Source organism: Phyllostomus hastatus, unplaced genomic scaffold (genome assembly GCF_019186645.2).
Source record: "Phyllostomus hastatus isolate PE091 unplaced genomic scaffold, TTU_PhHast_1.1 phas_scaffold_760, whole genome shotgun sequence".
Taxonomy (NCBI): domain Eukaryota; kingdom Metazoa; phylum Chordata; class Mammalia; order Chiroptera; family Phyllostomidae; genus Phyllostomus; species Phyllostomus hastatus.
Window position 1 is genome coordinate 1,103,114 of NW_025334040.1, and position 11,791 is coordinate 1,114,904.

The following is an 11,791-nucleotide window of genomic DNA, read 5'->3' on the forward strand; positions in this document are numbered from 1 at the left end:
GGAGGTATAGGTAAACACACTTTGCCTCCTTGTACAACCACAGAAGGAATGACAGCTAGGCCTGAAAACAAGTAACACCAAGAACCATCAGAAAATCAAGCTGTGTGGAAATCCAACAACCAAGGATTTAAAGAAGCCACGTTAATCCAGATGGGTGGGAGGGGTAGAAACATGCAGAGACAGTTAATGGTTTGAAACGGAGATGTGGCGGAAGCAGAGTGGGCAGTCCCACATTCATGTGTGGTGGATAAAAATAGGGAGGATGCCTTGGGAGTGAGTGATCCCCACCTCAGGCCACATCACACAACCCAGGGTTCCAGCACCAGGGAGATAAATACCCATAACTTCTCGTTGTAAAAATCAGTGAGGCAGCAGGCAAAACTGCCAGATTTTCAGGAGGGTCCACTCAAAGGGCCCAGGAGAACTTAAAATGTGGCAAACCTACCCCTTCTGGGATTCAGCACCATGGCAACTGCTGGAAGGGCACCAGTCACACAGGGTAAATGCCAGGCGAACCTCCAGAAGGCAGGCAGTGACATTGTCCCCTCTCCAAGACCACCCCCTCACAGAGCCACAAAGTGGTAAAGCAGGTTGCCCCACCCTGGCGACTACCAAAGTTTCTGCCTCACACAATCTACAGGTGCCTTTTCTGCAACAGGCCATGCTACTGAGACAGGGAGTCAAAGCAGCTCTACCTAATACACAGAAATAAACACAGGGAGGCTGCCTATCTGAGGAGACAAAGAAATATGGCCCAAATGAAAGAACAGAATAAACCCCCAGAAAAAGATTAAATGAAATGGAGATACTCAACCTATCATATGCAGAGTTCAAAACACGGGTGATTAGGGTGCTCAAAGAACTCACGGAGTATGGCAATGAAATAAAAAAAAGGCTCAGGAAGAAATGAAAGTCACACCAAGTGAAATGAAGAAAAATCTACAGGGAACCAACAGTGAAGGGAAGGAAGTCGGGATTCAAATCAATGATTTGGAACATAAGGAAGAAATGAGCATTCAACTAGAGCCGTAAGAAGTAAAAAGAATTCAAAAAACCAAAGATAGTATAAGAAGAGTATGGACATCTCCAAAAGTGTTGACATCCAAATCATAGGGATGCCAGAAGAAGAGGAAGAGCAAGAAGTAAAAAATTATTTGAAAAAATAGTGAAAGAAAACTTCCTTAATTTGGTGAGGAAATAGACACACAAGTTCAGAAAGCACAGAGTCCCAAACAAAATAAATGAAAAGAGCCCCACCCCACAATACATCATAATTAAAATGCCAAATGTCAAAGATAATTAAAATCTTGAAAGCAGCAAGAGAAAAACAGAGGGTTACCTACAAAGGAGTTCTCATAAGACTGTCAGCTGTTTCTCAAAAGAAACTTTGCAGACAAGAAAGGACTGGCAAGAAGTATTCAAAGTGATGAAAAGCGAGGACCTACAACCTAGATTACTTTATCCAGCAAAATTATTTAGAATGGAAGGGCAGAAAAAGTTTTTCTCAGCCAAGGTAAAGCTAACAGACTTCATCAACACCAAGCCATTATTACATGAAAGATTAAAGGGAATTATTTAAGGAAAAAAAAGAAGATCAAAACTATGAAAATTAAAATAGCAACAAACTCACAACTATCAACAACAGAACGTATTTAAAAAACTAAGCGAACAAGAAGAACAGGAAGAGAATCATAGGTATGGAGATCATTTGGATGGTTATCAGCTGGGAGGGGGAAGGGGGAGAATGGAGGAAAGGTACAACGAATAAGAAGCATAATTGGTAACTACAAAATAGACAGGGGGGTATTAGGAGTAGTATAGGAAGCAGAAAAGACAAAAAACTTATAGGCACAACCCATGGACATAAGCTAAGGGGTAGGAAGATTGCTGAAGGGAATGAAGGTACCAGGCAGAGGGTATGAAAGGGGGAAAAACTGAGACAACTGTAATAGCATAATCAATAAAATATATTTTAAAATAAATAAATAAAACATGCTACTTAACTACAAAGAACTCTCCCTGGACTTGGTAGGGGGAATAGTTCTCATGAAAAGAGTGAAAAAACATTGAATGAAAGTTCCTCTTTCAATAATCTCTCCCAAACAGAAAGCTGTTTTCTACCTTCTTTTAAAAAGGTTGCTTAGATCCTTAAAATGAATTCCCCAGTGACATGTTCTATTGAGCATCATTGAACACATTTATCTTCCCATTGTACCTATTCCTTAAAATGAGACTGTTCAGACCAACACAGTAAGGTGTGGTCTTCCAATATCTGGGAATTCCAGCTCCACAAAATTCTGAAATCAGGAGGAAAAAAACTCAGACTCTATGGTGTCTGAGTTCAGAGAACTATTAGTGAAGCCCAGGCTCGTACCTGGGTACAAACAGGGTGCTCTGCAGAGGGCCACCTGGCCTTCTGGGGACACACATGCTGCACTTCAGCCTTTCCTAACTTCGCTCACAACTGTGGGGCCATGTTGTTGTGGAAAAAAAGAAATTCTGTTTGCATTGGAAGAACTGTACCTTCAAACAGAGATATTTTCATTGCCACGAAAATGATAGGTACAGCTGGAAGAATGAATCCTCTTGTTTTCACAGCCCAAGTGACAGCAGAAGCAAAATCCTGCCCTGGTATTGGTCACAAGCAGTGACAGGGAAGTGATGGAGCAGGCAGGGGCATCGGAGGCAGATTGGTCACGTTCTCTATGGAGCAGGAGATCTGCGTGGCATTGGCATTGTGTTCAGCTCCATGACAACGATGGTCAGCCTCTCAGGGGCTGGAGCCCAAAGGTGTCAAAGGGATTCTGGTGACAACATTGTTTCTGGAGAATCAGGTACCTCACTCCTCTCCGGGTCAAAAATGTGGGGACTCTACCTGGGAGCCCTTGGGAATATTATACCAATGCATCTGCTGCTTCCTGTGCAAGAGAAGCTCACCTGGGGTCTGGGCTCATCAGCAGCTTCACTGGGGAGGTAACATACGTACACACTGGGGACTTCCTGCTCCTGATGTCCAACAACCCAGCCCACAGCCTGCATGGCTGGAGAGCCCAGGGAAGTGTGAGAGGACAGGGGGACAGTCAGTGCCTGTGGGCTCAGCAGAACCACTGCCAGTCATGAGGTCACCAGTCATGGAGGGTGCCCAAGGGCCCAGTGTCCAGGGTCAGGCTGAAGGGCCTGGGGCTGTGGAAATGTGGAGGAAGGACCACAGGATTCAGATGTATGGCATTAATTTGTGGGTGACAGTGACTGTCTGGGTCATCTTTGTATTTACAGACATAGTATTGTGAGATAAGAGAAAATATATATTGGTCTCAGTGCCTGGCTCCTCACACAGTCTCCTGGAACTCTTCTACTTTCCTGGGTGACAGATGTCCCTTTTGTTCTAATGCTGTGACCCTGGGTGGGCTCCTGGGTGAGGACTGCTCACTCACAGAGGCACGATTCCAAGACTGTAATTTTGAGACCAGCCCCCCATTTCCTTGAGGAGGGAGAAGAGCTCAGGTGGAGTCAGCAAACTAATTGGAACCAAGAGAGAGACCTAGGAGTCTTTGAGTTATAACCAAGAAGTTTTATTAGACCTGAGGACCTCCTGCGTGTGACTGTCACCTGAAGAGTGGGCAGTCCCGTGTCCGGAGCCCTTCACTGCGGACCTGACACCGTCTCCAGGAAGTCGTGTGGGAGCTGAGTTGTGTGGTGGGACATCCAGCTGCTGTCACAGGGGATTGCTTCTTTGTGAAGAAAAATCACTCACACATTTCGTGACAAGAAATATCAGAAGTGAGGGGTATTATGTGAGTAGAAACCAAGATACTACAGATGAAAGGAAATGAGATTTTTACCTAAAAATAGTTATTTTGTTAAAATTTACTCCAGACTCTGTGGGGACAGTCAGTCAGGCTTTGTTACTCCATCAGGGAGAGTGACCGGAGACGCCCTGTGCTCTCACTCATGACTGTGTGCTGCTCCGCCCACCTTCCATGGACATTTCTGACTGCAGAGGAGCCCACCTTGCAGAGGCCCCCACAGAAGCTTCAGTGAGATTGAGAGCATAACCTCTGGGCCCAGGGGTTTCTGTCTCACTTCCTCGGCATCTGAGCCACTGTGTGTCACTATAGCTGCTCCCACTGCTGTGATATACAGCACAGTAATAGTCGGCCTCGTCCTCAGGCTGCAGCCCAGAGATGGTCAGGAGCCCTGCATTGGCCGAAGCGTCCTTGGATCCAGAGAAGCGACTGGGGACCCCGGAGCCCTGGTGCTTCTCTGAGTCTGATTTATATGCCAGGAGATACCGGGGAGGGCTCCCTGGCTCCTGCTGGAACCAACGTATGTAGTAGTCCACAACACTGATGTCACTGCTGAGGGTGCAGGTGAGTCTGGCTGTGGCTCCAGGAGATGCAGAGAGGAAGGGAGGCTGAGTCAGCACAGGCTGGGAGAGGGAACCTATAGACATAGACATTCATAAGGGATGTGACAAGAACCATTATAAAATTGTTTTGAGCAGGAAGAGACAAAATCAGCTTAGGGAAATCTTCTATTGTTAAATGACCAGTCCCTACCTGTGCAGTGAGAGAGGAGCAAGAGGAGGAGAGGAGTCCAGGCCATGGTGCACACAGCCCCTGAGCCCACAGTGGGGCTGGGCTGCCCAGGCCTCCTTTTCTACCCACCCTCTGCCAGAGGAGGAGCTGTCCATGCAAATGTGTGTCCATCCAAGGCCTGCCCAGCTCCTCCCTCAGCCTTGGCGCTAGAACTCAGTTTAGACCAGATCTGAGGAGGATGGAGGTAGGCTTCAACCCTTGGGGGAGCCCTGGAGGAAACACCTGCTCAGACAATACAGAAGTCAGTGTGTTCTTGCTTGGCCTCAGAGGACACAGCTGCTGTGTCCACAAGAGTGAGCACAAGCATTGCCCTAGGCGCAGGCTTCTAGGAGAGAATGGGCCTTTAATGAGTGCCTGTGTAGGGAACACAGGTAGTCCAACAGCATCTCCTGCTGGTGACAGTGCACACACCTCCCATGGCCCAAAGTCCTGAGAGCCCAGCTGCTTTCTACAGCTCAGCAGGTCACTGGCTCTATTCACATATCCAGGGTCTGATTCCAAGATACTGTGACTCTGATACACTGTACTGGTTCCTGGTGCATCTCACTCCCAGGAATCCACAACTGTGGAAGTTGCAAACTTGTATATAAATGACAAATTAATTTGGATTTGCAGTGAAGATGTTGCAAAGTAAATGCACAGTGAACTTCATGTCCAATGCCATAGATGACGGACTGTCCATATGTTTTGAAGGGCTCATAGGATCTGCTCAGGGAAATCTCCAGAAATTCACTCCTGGGCATGTGCAGAGGACTATTGAGAAAAATTTCCAGTCACATGATACATGCACACTTTTCAGAGATTTGATTTAATTAAGTGATGGGTAAAAATAATGGTTTTTGAAGGCTATACAATTAATTACCAGTATAAACTATAGCAGGTTAATACATTTCAGGAACTGTCATTTTATCTAAGATAATGATATTTTGGGCATCTATGACATTGTTCCTTGTCAAGATTTTTCTTGGGAGTCCTCAAGTTTCTTTATATTATAAACAGCATTTTCCCTCCCTGTATTTTCCTTCTCATTGTGCTACATTACTAGCAGGATACCATTCGGGTGTGATGCCTTAGCAGACGTGCTGAGTGTCTGGGCAGATGGAGGCAGAAACCATCACCTCCCTCTATGCCCGGACCCACCTCTGCTGTGCCTGTGCCCACGGCCCCATGGTCCCACGTGTCTAGACTCACGGAAATCCTAGTCAATGACAAAGACCAGGATCACTTGGTCACCTTGGGTGCTGTGTCCCCAAGGCACTCACGGGGACTTTCTCATTCAGCTCAGATATGTCACCCTCTTCCCCAAACCCTCAGGGACTCCCCACTGCTGTTTGCACAGAACCCCATATCCTGAGCTCCCTTCAGGGGCTTCATGTTTGCCCCGCCCTCTGCACCCACCACCACACAGCCCCTCCACATGCTCTTGGACCACAACCTCCCTGCTGTTCCTATTGCTTTAAAACCCTGACTCCTCTCCCTCCCTGGTGTCTGAGATGATATCTCCTCTGTTCTTTGCAAAGAAACAAGATTGAACTTGGAATCATGGTGACAACACAGATGTTGGCAACTTGGAGTCTCTCTGAGTCCCAGGGTGTGCACACGTCACCATTGACTGAAATAAGGAATTAAATGTGACACAAATAAAGAGAAAGATCAAAGAGTCACCCTCATTGATTTTACCACCTCAGCCACCATCCATAGAGTTCCTATTATTTAATCTTCCACCTTCTATACCTCTCACTTTGCTCCCCCACTAATATGACAACACCCCACACACCGTGTCCCTACATCAGTATGTGTTGTAGAATAAACATGCATTCAATGTCTGCTGTGGTCCAGCCTCGGCAGGGTCTCAGGGTCCCTGAAGGATGCACAGCTAAGGTGAAGAGACTGAAGCAAGACACCCGGTGGGGTGCCGGAGGACAGCCAGGCTTTTTGGGCCCGACTGACTCACCGAGAAAAATCAATCTTTATTTTCATAGGGGAGATTATACAACATTCAATGCATAATGTGATTATTAAAACAGAAATGGTTACCACAGAAATAACTTCTCAAAACACAGAAGATTTTACAGATTAATCATGTTAAACAAAGAAATAACTGAAAAGTACAGGAAGTTGCACAGATCAACCATATTAAACAAAGGTTATTTTCACCAAGAGGGTCATTAATCAGTTAGCCAATGAAGCTATTCAGGCACAAACTTGCAGGTGCCAATTAGTAACTAAGTATCCATTAAAATTCTAGGAATTGGTCTAAACTAAAAGGGTGCAAGGGGTGATTTATAGGTATAAAATATCAACTATTATCCATTAAAATTAAATTTATTTCAGTCAAATAACTAATTTTTGGCCTATATTTTTTTAATTATACATTTTGAGGAGGGGCCATGTTTTATGTTTGTTTCCATGTATTAAGATTATTATTCTCAACTAAAACTCCTTGTTTCTATACACTCCTATCGAGGGTATGGGAGGGATAGTGGCTCTAATAAATCTTAAGCTTTCAGGTGGTGACTCCCTAAGAAACATTCCCAGCAACAGCTTCCTTCAGCGTTCTGGCAGTTGGTCTGTTCATAGTTTAATTTTGTCCTTAACTTCCCAGGTGAGGGAAACAGGCAACATTAGGGTGGCTGGGGGTCTCTATTCTGTGGTCAGCAAGTCATTTCGTTCAGAATCAGAGGCATCGTGCAGATTTTTATTATAACACACAGGTATCCCAAAACCCCACCACCTATTGCTAGCAGGGACAGGCATACAGGAGATAGACAGGAAATCCGACCATAGTCGCCTCTGCTGTGCAGATGCATCTCATCTGACCCGACTGTGTCAAAGGTGAGCTATTGGTCGGCTCCTGACAAATGTCCCGAACTCTCACAAACCAGCAATTGATTTCAATGACTGTCACATAAATTGAAGTGTGTTGTAACCTTGGGAATGGTCAGCTGAGGACAGAAGAAAAGACCACCCCCATGAGCTAATATCTGCCCAGGGCACGATGATTGTTTGAGTGTCTTCTCACATTCCACTTAAATAACAGTCTGTAAGGTCATCAGTTGTCACCTGGGACTAACACACAACTCAAAGTCTACCATGTGATCCATGAAACATAATATTCCTTTTCTCAACCCAAAGTCCCACAAAGGACTGTAGTGGGGAAACTCATGAAGGGGGAATGGGGCCTCCTGTGTTTGGAGTCATGAGGTTCAGGGGTGACACGTGTGAGCAGGAGGAAGTCCAGACCAGCACACATGGCCTTGGACCATCATTTATCGGCTCCCTTCATTCACATCGCAGGGCAGAACCCTGTCTCATTCACACAGACATTTCAAACCCACAGTTCTTCCTTTATGAGTTTCTGCACTAGAGTACTTTGTGGGACTTTGGCTTGAAAAGTGGAATGTTATGTTTCATTGATCACATAGTGGACTTTGAGCTGTGTGTTAGTCTCAGGTGACAACTGATGACCTTACAGACTGTTATTTAAGTGAAATGTGAGCAGACACTCAAACAACCACTGTGCCCTGGGCAGGTCACATGCTCATGGGGGTCATGTTGTCTTCTGTCCTCAGTGTCTCCTCCTCACCCACCTGCTGCTCCTGTCTGTGCTCCAGAACCCACACACACCTGACCCCAAGGGCAGAGACCCTGTCATGTGCTCACTCATCATTGTGTCTCAGGCTTGAAATGCACTCCCTAAGGAAGCAAATGAAAACATAAGAAATGTGTTATCTGCAATGTGTGAAATTTAAATATATTAACTGCATACGTATTTTGGCAAAAAATTGTACTTCACTCCTGGATTTCTGTCTGGTTTTTTTGTTTGTTTCACTTAATTTTTATTATATTAGTTTCCATTAACATTTTTTCCCCTTATACTCACCTCACCTCAGGAATCACCACATCATTGTCCATGCCCATGAGTCCTTTCCTTTGGCTAAATCACCTCACTCACTGGCCTCACTCTCCCTCCACTAGCTGTCCTCCTCCTGTCCTTCACCCTGACTGAGAGGATGTTCCACATGATTGTGTCCCAGGCTCTGACCTTACGTGAGTCTGTGTAACTCCTGTGTCTAACAGACGGGAACCCAGAAGCACAGAGAGATGGCACATTAGTCTCTGTCCACCTGACTGGCATGAACAGGACTCAAATGCAAAGGCTGCCTAACAGCTGAAAACACGCCTGTTTAACCCCATGGGTCTCACCCTGGGGTTATGGGACCCCTTCAGTGATTATTTGGAAATCTGGAGGTGGTGTCGTGGGTCAATACTTAACAAGAGGGTGTCACTGTCATCTATGAGAAGAGTCCAAGGGATACATCTGAATGTCCCACATGCACAGAGCAGACCCTCCACAAGCACTGACCCACTCCCATTCCACAAACACACAGGCTCACACACCCTGTTCTGAACTAACTCACCCTCAGGAATTCATTGTACAGAAAACAGGCAACCAACCTCCCTGACATGGAGAAAATTGGAAAGAAAACAGAGAGACTCAGAAACCTGCAATCTCTACAAACATTTTCCAGCAGGAGATGGAAGAGACCACCCTGCTTGGTGGGGACAGGCTGAGTGCAGACCCAGAAGGGGAAGCTCTGGGGGTTTTGGTCTCACTTCCCCCTGAGTCTGCAGCACTGTGTGAGTATAGGTACCACCACTACCATAGTAAGCCTGACAGTAGTAGTCGGCCTCGTCCTCAGGCTGCAGCCCTGAGATGGTCAGGGAGGCAGTGTTGGAGGAGCTGTCTATGGAGCCAGAGAACCGATCTGGAACCCCAGAGGGTCTTTTGTTATTATCATAGATCACAGTGGTGGGGCCCCTGCCTGGGCGCTGTTGGTACCACTGCACATAGCTGCTCCCAATGTTGCCGCTGCTGCGGGTGCAGGAGATGGTGGCCTTCTGTCCCAGAGACCCAGACACAGAGCCGGGCTGAGTCAGCACAAACTGGGCCCAAGACCCTGCAAGGAGGAAGAACACAGAAATCAGTGAGGACAGGACAGACCCTGTTCCCAGGGAGGGAGGAGATGACATCAAGCCAGGGGACAAGGTGGTGCCCTCCCAGAATCCCCCTCAGGCCCCACCTGTGCAGTGAGCCAGGACAGTGAGGAGAAGTGCAGCCCAGTCCATGGTGGAGACGCCCCCAGACTCTGCTTCCTGAGCCCCACAGCCAGGCCTGAGTCTTCAGACCTTTATGTCAGCCTGAGGCTTAGAGTGGGAGGTCTTCATGCAAATCTTCCCTTGTATTAGGTGTACAAGCCCCTCTTTTAAATAATCCCAGGCTCCTGCTGAAACAACCAGATCACAGGAGTGGGAGGGCTTCAACTCAAGGATGACACAGGAAACCTGCAAGAGTCAGAGGCAGGACCCTCAGCTGAGGAATGTTGGGGCACGGACGCCCTCTGGTGGATACAGGAGACATGGCGCCCTCAGGCTGGTGCTGGTGCTGGTGCTCAGGGTCCTTCCCTGCTCCTGGCCCTGATCCTGTGCCCCTCTCAGTCCCAGTCTTTGCAGCTTGGCTCCATTCACTTAGAAGTGTGCATGTTAGCTTCCTTCATGTCCTTCTGTGGCCTGAACAGTCATTTATTGATATTGCAAATCATATTGTTCAATTGTACAAATACACAGTTTATTGATTTATTCACCTATTGAAGCAGACAGCAGTGGCTTTCTAAGTTTTAACAGACATGAACAAATAAGGTGTAACTTTATGTGCACATAAACTGCACATTTGACCACAGTGACTGATTTAAATAAAAACCTAGGAGAGTGATTTCTGTGCTGTATCACACAAGCATGTGTTTAACTTTGTGAGAAACTGCCAAAGCCTCTCCAAAGGTGCCCATGGCTGGGGTGTCCCCGCAGCCCCAGTGAGAGTCCTGCCGCCCCATGGCCTGGGATCCTCTGCTGTCATCAGAGTGTGAGTGTTGCCCATGTTGATGGGAACCTAGTGGTCCCTTGTTATTACACATGTAATTTCCCAGTAACACCTTATGTTCACCATCTTTTCACGTTGATCTCCCAGTTGTACACGTTCCTTAGTCATAAGACTGTTCGGAACTGCTCATTGGGGAGGGTGGGGGAGTGAAGTAGCATTTCCCAGTACATTGAAATTCAAGGGCTTCCTAAAGGTCTTAAATCAGGTGAAAACAAATTCTCTGTGGTTTCAAAGCTCAGAGAAGTAAGAGTGAAGCCCAGGTGGTACCAGAAAACACACGGGTGGCTGTGCACGTGTGAGCTGGGTGTCAATAAAGGAAGGAAGGAAGCAAAGGGAGTCAGACATGATTAAGCATCATCAACCAGGGAGCATCACCTGCTGGCTTAGTCAGGAAGCTACAGCCTCACTCTCGCCCAAGGATGGCAGCATTGTCCCTCCGAGGGAATGAACACCTTTCCCAACACTTGCAGGGAGCAGCCCAGCCCCCAGTGCCAGGTTGTCCTAGAGACAGGGGAGGGTAAGCACACGTGCACTAGAAATTCAAATGGCACGGGAGGAGGTGCTTCTATGAGGCCTATGCATTCGGAGCCATGATTGGCTAGAATTTTGGCCCAGTGCAAAGCTATGGAAGCTTGGGAAGTTGACTGGTTATTTGAACAAGTATTAGGCCTTTCTAAACCTGAGGTAACACAATGCCAGGGAACAAAGAGTTTCTCTATCTCTCTCTCTCCCCACCAGGAACACACAGTCACCCCACGTCTCCACGTGTTCTCTCCATATGGACAGTGTGTGTATAGCAGCCAACAAGAGCCCACAGCAGACCTGGCGGGATCCAAAGGACTAAGCTTCAATATGAAACAGAAACTCTGGACACTGGCCTTTGTTCTGGCCTTGCTGAAGATACAGATGAATGTCTTCCATGGCGGGACAGACACAGATGTGGCAGAGGGAGTGTCTTCTGTTTCCACCCGCACAAATCTTGCCACACCACAGTCTCCCATGCATGAGTCTCTTCTCATGATCCTGTTAGAGAACATGATTTCTGCCAGCAGCACAAAGGCCCGCTGGGGTCTGCGGTCACACCTGCTGCTCGTAGGCCTTTCCTGCCCCCTCTCAGAACTGTGGGGCTTTTTTGCTCTGGCAGCAAAGCAGTTCTCTTTGGATTGGAAGAACCATATCCTCAAACAGAGATATTTTCCTTGACTCCACAAAGAAAGAATTATGAGAATGAAATGTTTTTGTTCAGCAGCACAAA

At 47.0% G+C, this 11,791-nt stretch overlaps 2 gene segments (V, D, J or C); both read right to left on the bottom strand.

The window, feature by feature from the left end:
• Positions 1–3,949: 3,949 nt before the first annotated feature.
• Positions 3,950–4,605, bottom strand: LOC123810887. The segment is given in 2 exon segments: positions 3,950–4,443; positions 4,560–4,605. Coding segments are annotated over 2 exon segments (540 nt in total).
• Positions 4,606–7,332: 2,727 nt separating this feature from the next.
• LOC123810888 lies at positions 7,333–9,782 on the bottom strand. The segment is given in 3 exon segments: positions 7,333–7,338; positions 9,216–9,559; positions 9,683–9,782. Coding segments are annotated over 3 exon segments (396 nt in total).
• Between the last annotated feature and the right edge of the window lie 2,009 nt (positions 9,783–11,791).